This window comes from Oncorhynchus masou, chromosome 24 (genome assembly GCF_036934945.1).
Source record: "Oncorhynchus masou masou isolate Uvic2021 chromosome 24, UVic_Omas_1.1, whole genome shotgun sequence".
NCBI classification, from domain to species: Eukaryota; Metazoa; Chordata; class Actinopteri; order Salmoniformes; family Salmonidae; genus Oncorhynchus; species Oncorhynchus masou.
The window spans coordinates 53,479,338-53,493,348 of NC_088235.1; the positions used below are offsets into that span (position 1 = coordinate 53,479,338).

A 14,011-nucleotide genomic window follows, 5' to 3' on the forward strand; every position below is an offset into this window, starting at 1 on the left:
AGAGAGACGCTCAAGTGTTTTAGTACTATATCTCTTGACATAATGATGAAAATAATCATGGCCTCTAAACCTTCAAGCTGCTTACTGGACCCTATTCCAACTAAACTACTGAAAGAACTGCTTCCTGTGCTTGGCCCTCCTATGTTGAACATAATAAACGGCTCTCTATCCACCGGATGTGTACCAAACTCACTAAAAGTGGCAGTAATAAAGCCTCTCTTGAAAAAGCCAAACCTTGACCCAGAAAATATAAAAAACTATCGGCCTATATCGAATCTTCCATTCCTCTCAAAAATCTTAGAAAAGGCTGTTGCTCAGCAACTCACTGCCTTCCTGAAGACAAACAATGTATATGAAATGCTTCAGTCTGGTTTTAGACCCCATCATAGCACTGAGACGGCACTTGTGAAGGTGGTAAATGACATTTTAATGGCATCGGACCGAGGCTCTGCATCTGTCCTCGTGCTCCTAGACCTTAGTGCTGCTTTTGATACCATCGATCACCACATTCTTTTGGAGAGATTGGAAACCCAAATTGGTCTACACGGACAAGTTCTGGCCTGGTTTAGATCTTATCTGTCGGAAAGATATCAGTTTGTCTCTGTGAATGGTTTGTCCTCTGACAAATCAACTGTAAATTTCGGTGTTCCTCAAGGTTCCGTTTTAGGACCGCTGTTGTTTTCACTATATATTTTACCTCTTGGGGATGTTATTCGAAAACATAATGTTAACTTTCACTGCTATGCGGATGACACACAGCTGTACATTTCAATGAAACATGGTGAAGCCCCAAAATTGCCCTCGCTAGAAGCATGTGTTTCAGACATAAGGAAGTGGATGGCAGCAAACTTTCTACATTTAAACTCGGACAAAAGAGAGATGCTTGTTCTAGGTCCCAAGAAACAAAGAGATCTTCTGTTGAATCTGACAATTAATCTTAATGGTTGTACAGTCATCTCAAATAAAACTGTGAAGGACCTCGGCGTTACTCTGGACCCTGATCTCTCTTTTGAAGAACATATCAAGACCATTTCAAGGACAGCTTTTTTACATCTACGTAACATTGCAAAAATCAGAAACCTTCTGTCCAAAAATGATGCAGAAAAATTAATCCATGCTTTTGTCACTTCTAGGTTAGACTACTGCAATGCTCTACTTTCCGGCTACCCGGATAAAGCACTAAATAAACTTCAGTTAGTGCTAAATACGGCTGCTAGAATCCTGACTAGAACCAAAAAATTTGATCATATTACTCCAGTGCTAGCCTCCCTACACTGGCTTCCTGTCAATGCAAGGGCTGATTTCAAGGTTTTACTGCTAACTTACAAAGCATTACATGGGCTTGCTCCTACCTATCTCTCTGATTTGGTCCTGCCGTACATACCTACACGTACGCTACGGTCACAAGACGCAGGCCTCCTAATTGTCCCTAGAATTTCTAAGCAAACAGTTGGAGGCAGGGCTTTCTCCTATAGAGCTCCATTTTTATGGAACGGTCTGCCTACCCATGTCAGAGACGCAAACTCAGTCTCAACCTTTAAGTCTTTACTGAAGACTCATCTCTTCAGTGGGTCATATGATTGAGTGTAGTCTGGCCCAGGAGTGGGAAGGTGAACGGAAAGGCTCTGGAGCAACGAACCACCCTTGCTGTCTCTGCCTGGCCGGTTCCCCTCTTTCCACTGGGATTCTCTGCCTCTAACCCTATTACAGGGGCTGAGTCACTGGCTTACTGGGGCTCTCTCATGCCGTCCCTGGAGGGGGTGCGTCACCTGAGTGGGTTGGTTCACTGATTTGGTCATCCTGTCTGGGTTGGCGCCCCCCCCCCCCCCCCCTTGGGTTGTGCCATGGCGGAGATCTTTGCGGGCTATACTCAGCTTTGTCTCAGGATGGTAAGTTGGTGGTTGAAGATATCCCTCTAGTGGTGTGGGGGCTGTGCTTTGGCAAAGTGGGTAGGGTTATATCCTTCCTGTTTGGCCCTGTCCGGGGGTGTCCTCGGGTGGGGCCACAGTGTCTCCTGACCCCTCCTGTCTCAGCCTCCAGTATTTATGCTGCAGTAGTTTATGTGTCGGGGGGCTGGGGTCAGTTTGTTATATCTGGAGTACTTCTCCTGTCCAATTCGGATTCCTGTGTGAATCTAAGTGTGCGTTCTCTAATTCTCTCCTTCTCTCTCTCGGAGGACCTGAGCCCTAGGACCATGCCCCAGGACTACCTGACATGATGACTCCTTGCTGTCCCCAGTCCACCTGGCCGTGCTGCTGCTCCAGTTTCAACTGTTCTACCTTATTATTATTCGACCATGCTGGTCATTTATGAACATTTGAACAGCTTGGCCATGTTCTCTTATAATCTCCACCCGGCACAGCCGGAAGAGGACTGGCCACCCCACATATGCTCTCTCTAATTCTCTTTCTTTCTCTCTCTCGGAGGACCTGAGCCCTAGGACCATGCCCCAGGACTACTTGACATGATGACTCCTTGCTGTCCCCAGTCCACCTGGCCGTGCTGCTGCTCCAGTTTCAACTGTTCTGCCTTATTATTATTCGACCATGCTGGTCATTTATGAACATTTGAACATCTTGGCCATGTTCTGTTATAATCTCTACCCGGCACAGCCAGAAGAGGACTGGCCACCCCACATAGCCTGGTTCCTCTCTAGGTTTCTTCCTAGGTTTTGGCCTTTCTAGGGAGTTTTTCCTAACCACCGTGCATCTACACCTGCATTGCTTGCTGTTTGGGGTTTTAGGCTGGGTTTCTGTACAGCACTTTGAGATATCAGCTGATGTACGAAGGGCTATATAAATAAATTGATTTGATTTGATTTGGAGTCCTAACTGTTGATCCATGGTAGTGTATTACGTTGAGTCATGTCAATATTGAGCTAATTATTATTTGAGTCTTGACTACAGTAGTAAGAAACTAGATTGTTCTTGAGTCATCAGCTCTGATCAAAGAAAGAGTGGATTGTTCTGGGGCTTGGACTGTTGATCTAAGGTACTGGATTGTTTGCGGAAACTGGGCCCGAGAAAGAAAGAGGAGGGAGAGATAATGAGAGATACAGAGAGAGGAAGAGAGAGAGGGAAGGGAGAGAGAGAGACATCAAAAGAGATAGAAAGTGAGAGAAAAATAAGGGAGAGACACATAAAGAAAGAAAGAAAGAAAGAAAGAAAGAAAGAAAGAGGAGAGAATGACAAAGCGAACGAGAGACAGGAAGATAGACAGAGATGTGCTAATTACCTGCAGTACTGTTTTTCCTGGCTGCATGTCAGTGAACACCTCGACGGTGTCAGAGACTTCGCCAAAGGTGGGCGCGTTGTCGTTGGCATCAATCACCAGGATGTTGATGGTCACCCGGGTGCTCTCCTGTATCCCATCTGATGCCATCATCTATACACAGGATAAAAGAGAGCAGTAAAAAAAACACTTCATTTGCTACTATTTACTCTGGTAGCACCAGTTAAACTCAATAAAGTGCAACTTAAGTACTTTAAAGAAAACAATACTATTTGAACCCAGGTCTGATAATGACATCAGATGTACAGGTAACTGCCAAAATAATGGAAACACCAAGTGGGAGGCTAAAGTGGGAGGTTAAATCAGGGCCACACAGAGTAATTATTGGTGGTCTTAAACAAATCTACTTTGAAACAAAAAGCATACACCTCACACATCTGTACCATGTCAGATATAGAGTTGAAATGTATTCAATTTTGAGTTTGCATCCTATATTACACTTTATATACATCACAGAAGACTGAAAAATAACAGAGCTGTTTGACAGAGAAAAACCTTTTTTTCATTGTTCATATATATTTTGTAATTATTATTAAAAAAACATTAATAATATTCCACCCATGATGCCAAACGGGACGCTTCTGGTCATTGACTGCAAGGGCTACACTGGAGGAAGATTCCTTTGAGGGACGTTGATTCTTGTGGAGGGCAATGGAGTGAAAGACATCAGACACATGAGAGTGCAGTTTTAACTTCAATGACATGCTGCCTTTCAAAAGTATGGATCTTTCCAATGACAGTAGGGCAACGATCAAAGCCTCTCAACAGAGGCATAATAAACATGCTATTGATGAAACCCTTCAAAGGCAATATCTGCATATCATTACTACAGTGTATTATCACCGCAACAAGTTAATGTACACACACACACATACACACACACACACACGCACGCACACGCACACACACACACACCATCACGGACGGGTGTACACTGGGACCTCTGGTTGCGAGATCCAAAAGTCCTAATTCCATCTCCAAAGGGTTCCAACGGTTACTTGGTAATATGTGTGGACGAGGTTGGATCGAGATCTACCGTGAAGGTGTAGGTCATCTGCTTCTCTCTGTCCACGGGTTTGAGCAGTCTGAGGTAGCGGGTGATGCCGGTCGAGGTTATGTCAAAGATGGTGCTCAAGTCGTCCAGAGTCACCGTCACCAGGGGGTCTTTGCTCTATTAAAAAGTAAAGCCATCGGAGAGAAGAATGTTACCACGGTGACATGACTTTACTCAAGTCTGCAGCCGTGCCACTGAGGAAAAACTATTAGAGACAAAACAAGTCAGCCTGCTGACAAAGACAACATACTGTAGTACTGAGAACACAGTACTGAGAAAAGGGGAAGGCTTTGAGGAAATTCTATGAAGAAATCCTATGACTCAATACCCCGCACTACAATTGTAAGTGATCATTGTGGCTCTGGCCACAAGCTACAGTATACAGTATGTGAAAGATTTAAAAAACCTAGGAGTTTCTCAGCATACTGTACTATATAGTAGAGCTATTTGAAAGTATAAAAGTTTTGTAGAATTATTTATGTGAACGCTCATGTGCCTTAATATCAATCTTGTATGTGATCTGTAAATATGAATATAAAAGGGAGTGGGCCTTTGGAGTAATGTGGCCTACAAGTGAGGACCCATAGCTAGATAATAAAAACACTTCAATTGTAACGGCGTTCTTCGTTTGTCGAAAGAGAGTCGGACCGAAATGCAGCGTGTTGGTTACTCATGTTCTTTAATGGAACAAATGACGATACACGAAATAACTTAATAAATACAAAAAACAACAAACGGGATGTGAAAAACCTATACAACCTGTCTGGTGAAAACTAACACAGAGACAGGAACAATCACCCACGAAATACAAAGTGAAAACCAGGTTACCTAAATACGGTTCCCAATCAGAGACAATGAGAATCACCTGACTCTGATTGAGAACCGCCTCAGGCAGCCAAACCTATGCAACACACACCCCTAATCAGCCACAATCCCAATAACTAAAAAAACCCACTAAGAAATATAACAAACAATAAACCCATGTCACACCCTGGCCTGACCAACTAATTAACTAAAACACAAAATACTAAGACCAAGGCGTGACATCAATACTGTTTTATAACTTCCCAAACAAATCAACTTCATTTTCTGTTGGTACAAGGGAGTTTGAAGTAGGCTTGGGTTGTTAGGGTGATTCATGTCAGTCAATAAGGGCCTGCCTGTCAAATAAACATCCACGCTTCTTTGCCCATTGATTTGTTTTTAGAGCTGCAAAGTGTAGTGTTTTATTAATCTCACCCTGCTGAGAGAAAGAGAGCGAGAGAGCGAGAGAGAGGGGCAGGCAGGCTGTGGGGGAGCTTATTGTGTTAGGTGTCATCTGAGGAAATTATGAATACATTCTTTTCAACATCATCAACACAAAGATAAATGTCCTGGTGACAAAAACACAAACAGAGTGGAGCAAATTGTATCCTGGTGTGTCTCAATGTTTGTTTTCGTCCATTTAAATGCTGTTGAGTTGCTTAGAAAACCCATTCCTGTCAGCGCCTGTTTGAAATTGTGAGCGTTTCAGAATCATCACCTCAACACACACACGTTCGTTTTACTGTCCTTCTGGGGGACCAAACAATTGATTCCAATTCAAAATCCTATTTTCCCCTAACCCTTAACCTAACCCTAACCTGAACCCCTAACTCTGAACCTCCCCCTAACTCTTGACCTTAAACATAATCCCTAATCTGAATTCTAACCCTAAACCTTAACCCCTAAGCCTAAAATAGCCCTTGTGGGGACTTGTGAAATGTTCCCACTTGTCCAAAATGTCCTTGTTTTACTATCCTTGGGAGTACTTCTGCTCCCCACAGGGATAGTAAACCGAAGAAACACACACACACACACACATAATGTACTCAATGTATTGTGTGATCTGTGTATTTACCCACTAAAACATTTTTTTTTTACTTGACTAGAAAAACAAGCACACATGGCAAAATTCAAACGCATTAGACTTTTCTATGAAGAAAGGGATCATTGGAGGGAAACAAAGTCACGCATCTGAAAGAATTGAAAGAGGTTTGAACACACAGCATGCAGTAGAGTAAAACCTAAAAGGCAAACTTTTAGTCATCACAGCACCAAAAAACACTATATTGCCTACAGGTGGCCAGGTACAACAAATACATGACCTGTTTGAACCAGGTACAAAAAATAGACAAAGCAGCAACTGTGATAATACAGTAGTGGTGCCTGGAGAAGTGGGTATACTAAAATGTTGCCAAAAAAACTCCAGATGGCCCACCATGCGAAGGAATGATGTCTTGTGTGTAGAATTCGATGAGAAACAGTGACACGTACTCTGAATGACCTACAGTAAAATGATAAATCTCATATTCGTATTTCACAGTCAGGCCGACCCAAGCTGTACTGTGCAAGTAGGCTAATAAATTAGTAGGCCTACAATTTAAAAAGATAAGAGGTTGTCTACTGAGTCAGAAATTCACAGGATTGGATGTTCTACGCCCACAACAATATTTAAATCAGGAGACCACTTTGAGGAATGGGAAGAATCTAAGACATTTTGTTTGTGTAGTTACCTTTTAATTCAAGTGTGCAATCACCTAGCACTGTTGTTTTGTTATCAGTGTTTCTGTAGTACATATGAAAAGAAATGGCCACTGGATTGATGCAAATAATCATGATATCATTTTTAGCGGGTTACATAAATTGAGGTTAAATTTATTTTTTTGGGAAAGCCTTTCCATCTACCAGAATATGGTTAGGCCTATCAGCATTTGTATTTTCCTTTTCCTTCATTGTTTGAAACGTGGACGTTTTGCTTCATATTATGAGGCATGCCAAGCCAAAATCCATCCATAGAAATGTCGAGGGAAATATGTGTGAGGGAAACACTTCCTCATATCTGGTCCGTCAGCCATATCAATTGATCAGAAAGTATTCACACCCTTATTTGACCAAGTATGCTGACTAAGAACACATTTCATTTACAGTAACAACCTGGGGAATAGTGACAGGGGAGAGGAGCCAATTAGAAGCTGGGGATGATTAGTTTGCCATGATGGTATGAGGGTCAGATTGGGAATTTAGCCAACACCCCTACCATTATGATAATTGTCTTGGGATCATTAATGGCCACAGAGAATCAGGACACCATCTTGGATTTAGGGGGCGCTATTTTAATTCTTGGACGAAAAGATGCTCGACTATGCATATAATTGACGGCTTTGGAAAGAAAACACTCTGACGTTTCCAAAACTGCAAGTATATTGTCTGTGAGTGCAACAGAACTGATGTTACAGGCGAAACCCAGATACAAATCCAATCAGGAAGTGCCAAATTTTTTGAAACCGCCTCATGCCAATGACTCCTTATATGGCTGTGAATGAGCTACGAATGAGCTTACGTTTTCTGCGTATTCCCCAAGGTGTCTACAGCATTGTGACGTCTTTTTACGCATTTCTGTTGAAGAATAGCCGTAAGGGACCACATTTAGCAAGTGGTCACATGATGTCTCCCGCAGAAAATCATACCTCAGTATTTTACGCATTTTTCCAATCGCTTCTTATGAGAAACCAATTGCCTCGACAGATATATTATCGAATAGATATGTTAAAAACACCTTGAGGATTGATTCTAAACAACGTTTGCCATGTTTCTGTCGATATTATGGAGCTAATTTGGAAAAAAGTTTGGCTTTGTAGTGATAGCATTTTCCGGTCGATTTCTCAGCCAAGCATGATGAACAAACGGGAGCTATTTCGCCTACAAAAATAATATTTTGGGAAAAAAGGAACATTTGCTATCTAACTGGGAGTCTCCTGAGTGAATACATCCAAAGTTCTTCAAAGGAAAATTATTTAATTTGATTGCTTTTCTTATTTTCGTGAAAATGTTGCCTGCTGCCAGCAGAGCCTAGCATAGCATTATGCCATGATAAACTTACACAAATGCTTGTCTAGCGTTGGCTGTAAAGCATATTTAGAAAATCTGAGATGACAGTGTGATTAACAAAAGGCTAAGCTGTGTCTCAATATATTTCATTTGTGATTTTCATGAATAGGAACATTTTCTAGTGATATTTATGTCCGCTGCGTTATGCTAATTCGTTTGAGGCTATGATTTCGCTCCCGGATCCGGGATTGCTAGTCACAAGAAGTTAAAACAGTTACAGAGTTTAATGGCTGTGATGGGAGAAAACTGAGGATGGATCAACAACATTATTGTAAAGGGCCCTAGGTGTAGCTGGTGTAGAGAGTCAGGCGCAGGACAGCAGATATGAGTAATCAAACATACTTTACTCAAAAGGTAAAATATACAAAGTAACAAATACATGTACACCATGACAGACCGAAAATACAAATAAACAATCACTCACAAAAACCATGGGGGGAACAGAGGGTTAAATAATGAACAGGTGATTGTGGGATTGAAAACAGGTGTGTGAAACAAAGACAAAAAGAAATTGAAAATGAAAAGTGGATCAGCGATAGCAAGTAAGCCGGTGACGTCGACTGCCGAACGCCGCCCGAACAAAGAGAGGGATCGACTTTGGAAGAAGTCATGACAATTGTAGTTGCTCTACAATACTTACCTAATTGACATAGTGAAAAGAAGGAAGACCAACCAGAATAAAAAATATTCCAAAACATGCATCCTGTTTGCAACAAGGCGCTAAAGTAAAACTGCAAAGAATGTGGCAAAGCAATCAACTTTTTGTCCGGAATACAAAGTCTTATGTTTGGGGCAAATCCAATCCAACACATTACTGAATACCGCTCTGCATATTTTCAACCATAGTATTGGCTCCATCATGTTATGGATATGCTTGTAATCTGGGGAGTTTTTCAAGATAAAAAATGAATGGAATGGAGCAAAGTACATGCAAAACTCTAGAGGAAAACATGGTTCAGTCTGCTTTTTACCAGACACTGGGAGATGAATTTACCTTTCAGCAGGACAATAACCTAAAACACATGGCCAAATCTACACTGGAGTTGCTTACTAAGAAGAGAGTGAATGTTCCTGATTGGCTAAATTACAGTTATGACTTAATTCTACTTGAAATCTATGGCTAGATCTGAAAATGGTTCTCTAGCAATGATCAATAATCAATTTGACAGAACATTTTTGAAAATGGGCAAATATTGCACACTCCAGGTGTGGAAAACTCTCAGAGACTTACCCAGAAAGACTCACAGCTGTAATCACTGCCAAATGTGATTTTAAAACATATTGACTCAGGGGAGTGAAAAGTTATGTAAATTAGATATTTATGTATTTCATTTTCCATTATTTGGCAATTATTTGGCATTATCAGGCTGTAACACAACAAATTGTTGAATAAGTCAAGGGTACGAATAACTCCACTACACTACTTGGATACTCATCAGTAGAGATTAAGTGAGCACATGCAATGTCAGCTGAAAAAAGGTGGGTTCACAGCGTACCCGCCACTACACCACTCTGTATGTGTGTGCACTGTCTGTACACAGAGCATTCGTAAAGTATTCAGACCCCTTTACATTTTTCAAATTTTGTTACGTTACAGCCTTATTCTAAAATTGATTAAATTGTTTGTTTTTTACTCATCAATAATCACACTACCTCATAATGACAAAAAAACTGTTCTTTAGAAAATTGTACGTATGTATTAATGAAAAATGAAAAAAATGAAATAATACATTTACATATGTTTTCAGACCCTTTACTCAATACATTTTTGAAGCGCCTTTGGCAGCGATACAGCCTCAAGTCTTCTTGGGTATGACGCTACAAGCTTGGCACACCTGTATTTGGGGAGTTCCTCCCATTCTTCTCTGCAAATCCTCTCAAACAGTCAGGTTAGATGGGGAGCGTCGCTGCACAGCTATTTTTAGGTCTCTCCAGAGATCTTAGATCGGGTTCAATTTCGGGCTCTGGCTGGGCCACTCAAGGACATTCAGAGACTTGTCCCGAAGCCACTCCTGTGTTGTCTTGACTGTGTGCTTAAGGTCGTTGTCCTGTTGGAAGGTGAACCTTCACCCCTGTATGAGGTCCTGAGCGCTCTGGATCAAGTTTTCATCAAGGATCTCTCTGTACTTTGCACTGTTGATCTTTGCCTTGATCCTGACTAGTCTACCAGTTCCTGCCGCTGAAAAACATCTGCACAGCATGATGCTGCTACCACCGAGCCTCACCGTAGCGATGGTGCAAGGTTTCCTCCAGACCCGACGCTTGGCATTCAGTCCAAGGTGTTCAATCTTTGTTTCATTAGACCAGAGAATATTGTTTCTCATGGTTTGAGAGTCTTTAGATGCGTTTTGGCAATCTCCAAGCGGGCTGTAGTGTGCCTTTTACTGAGGAGTGGCTTTGTCTGGCCACTCAACCATAAAGGCCTGATTGGTGGTGCTGCAGAGATGGTTGTCCTCCTGGAAGGTTCTCCCATCTCCACAGAAGAACTCTAGCTCAGTTTGACCGGGTGGCCAGCTCTAGGAAAAGTCTTGGTGGTTCCAAACTTCTTCCATTTAGGAATGATGGAGGCCATTGCGTTCTTGGTGACTTTTAATGCTATAGACATTTTTTGGTATCCTTCCCCAGATCTGTGCATTGACACAGTCCTGTCTCGTAGCTCTACAGACAATTTCTTCAACCTCATGGCTTGGTTTTTGCTCTGACATGCACTGTCAACTGTGGGACCTTATATAGACAGGTGTGTGCCTTTCCAAATCATGTCCAATCAATTGAATTTACCACAGATGGAGTCCAATCAAGTTGTAATTTGAAGGATGATCAATGGAAACAAGATGCACCTGAGCTCAATTTTGAGTCTTATAGCAAAGGGTCTGAATACTTATGTAAATAAGGTATTTCATTTATTTATTTTTTTAAATAAATTTGCTAAAATGCTAAAAAACAGTTTTCGCTTTGGCATTATGGGGTATTGCGTGTAGGTTGCTGAGGAAAACAATGTATTTAATCAATTTTAGAATAAGCCTGTAACGTAACAGAAGTCCCCACAAAAATAGTAAATAATCAAAATATTGATTAGGGGCATTTTGTTAGTCCCCACAGGTCAAATGCTATTTCTAGGGGGTTCAGGGTTAAGGTTAGAATTAGTGTTAGGGTTAGAATTAGGGTTAGGGTTAGGAGCTCGAGTTCGTTTTAGGGTTAAGGTTAGGGTTAGGGGTTAGGGAAAATTGGACTTTGAATTGGATTGAATTGTCTGTCCCCACAAGGTTGGTTGTACAAGATTGTGTGTGTGTTTGATCACTTCTGTGTCTGTCTCTGTTCACACACACATTCCCATACCTCCTCAATGTCATTGTCCAGGGCAATGATGCCCAGGGGTGCAGTGAGGTTGGAGCTAGCAGAGATGGTGGTTCCCACTGGGGAGGACTCACTGACGTATCCCTGGTAGGACTGGAACTGGAAGTATGGAGCCTGGTTGTTCTCATCCAGGATATCAATGATCAAGTCAGCGTATGCTGGGAGGGGGTGGCCATTGTCTTGCTCAGCCTAAAGGATAGAGACAAGTTTATATGTATTATGAACCTCACTGTAACATGTACTGACATGCAACTTACAACATACAGTGCCTTCAGAAAGTATTCATACCCTTTGACTTATTCCACATTTTGTTGTGGTACAATGTGAATTCAAAATTGATTGAATTCTATTATTTACATTTTTTCTGGACATGATTTAGAAAGAAGCACACATGTCTATGTAAGGTCCACTGTTGACAGTGCATGTCAGAGCAGAAACTATACCATGGCGTCCGCAGATCTCCGAGATAGAATTGTGATGAGGCATATATCTGGGAAAGGGTATAAAACAATTTCTAGAGTTTTGAAAGTTTCCAAGTGCACAGTGGTCTCCATCATTGGGAAATTGAAAAAATATGGAACTAACCAGTCTCTGACTAGAGCTGGCCATCCGGCCAAACTGAGCAACTGGGCAAAAAGGACGTTGGTCAGGGAGGTGACCAAGAACCCATTGACCACTCTGACATAACTACAGAGTTCTTAGAGCATTGGGCCAGTAACCAAAAGGTTGGTGGGTCAAATCCCTGAGCAGCAAAGGGCCACATATGTTGTTCTGCCCCTGAACAAGGCAGTTAACTCACTGTTCCTAGGCCAACATTGTAAATAAGAATTTGTTCTTAACTGACTTAATTAAAGGTCAAATAAAAAATAATTATAAAATGGGAGCACCTGCCAGAAAGACGACAGTCTCTACAGCACTTCACCAATCTGGGCTTTATGGGAGAGTGGTCAGACTTGGATCCCATTGAAAGACTTGATATTTGCTGTTTACCACCACTCCCCATCTGACTTAACAGAGCTTGAGAAAATCTACAAGGAAAAATGGGAGAAAATACCCAAATACAGATGTGCAAAGCTGTTACAGCCATATCCAAGACAACTCAAAGCTGTAATCACGTGCAAAGGCACTTCAACAAAGTATTGACTCAGGGGTGTGAATACTTATGTACAGTAAGTGAGCCATCTCTGTTTTTCAAGTTCGTTAAATGGAATACTTTCTGAATACACTGTACATGTCACATACAATCATAACAGGTCATAGCTCATTGGCAACACACTACTATGACTATTTTCTGTAACACATGAAACATGATTGTTCTAACTAGAAAATATACTTGCTGTATTACTGCCACTGTTTAAGAATGTATTTATTAAGGGGAACACAAACTATCTGTGTGGAAAGTTACTGAGAAAGACGAGGGAGTGCAGAGAGTTTCTGTCTGTTCAAAAATGTTTTTTAAATGATGTGCAGCTTATAATGGCTTCATAAACACTTTCATAAATGTGTTACAAACCATCGATAAACATATGATATTGTTCAAAAATGTGGCATAACTGCGTGAAATAACCACCAATGTCAAATGTGACATAAACCTTGCTTTATAAAGTGTGGGTTAACCACTGCATTATAAAGGCCTTATAAATCATATTAAATTGAGGCTTCACAAAGCTTGTATAACCCTGTCATGCATTTTGGTAGAGCGTTGCAAAGCCAGGATATAGGGTTCGATTCCCGGGATTACCCATACATAAAAATGTATTCACGCTTGACTGTAAGTCACTATATTATATTATACTTCACTAAAACATTTCTAGGATGTCCCAACCTCTTTCCCCCTTGGGTGCATAGTAAATATTGGACCTGACCTAAAATCCCCCAAAATGCTTTGCTGCAGGATTTCACTTTTAATTCCAATGCTTTTTTTCAAGACAAAACTTTGTCCTCTTGGCGGTATGGATTTTCAAGGAAGGTAAGCATATTATTTGGTTTGCATATTGCATATTTCCAATCACCTAATATACAACCACAATACCAGTCTGGTGTTAAGCTTTCTGTGCTGTATTGACGTATCCTGAAAATGACTGCTTCTTTAGACCAGTTATCTCAGTTATTGCTTTAATATATACAAAAAATAAGCTACTTTCTTTACTTTCAGAGTGCGAGCAGATCAAGGGGTTGAAAATGTAGATTTTTTTTCAGATGTATTTTCTCTATCCAAGGAACAAGTCGTGGGAGTGTTATTGCTGGCAAAAGTATCCATAACCAGAGGTAATTAAACTTTTCTTTGTTATTTTCTCTCTCTTCCTCTCTGCCTATTGTTGTACATGGAACCTGTCTCACTTGCATTCATTTAAAAAACATGTAAGATGTCAGCTGCTACTTTTCAGATTTACACCACATCAA

At 41.1% G+C, this 14,011-nt stretch overlaps 1 protein-coding gene across 1 annotated transcript in view; it reads right to left on the bottom strand.

Moving 5' to 3' along the window:
- Positions 1-14,011, bottom strand: part of LOC135511400 (protocadherin-15-like) — a 268,288-nt gene that overhangs the window by 195,966 nt on the left and 58,311 nt on the right. Inside the window, exons 11-13 of the mRNA XM_064932924.1 lie at positions 11,591-11,797; positions 4,328-4,462; positions 3,235-3,384 (exon numbers count right to left, since the gene is read on the bottom strand). Coding sequence (XP_064788996.1) covers positions 3,235-3,384; positions 4,328-4,462; positions 11,591-11,797 — 492 coding nt within the window. The remainder of the gene's footprint in view (positions 1-3,234; positions 3,385-4,327; positions 4,463-11,590; positions 11,798-14,011) is intronic.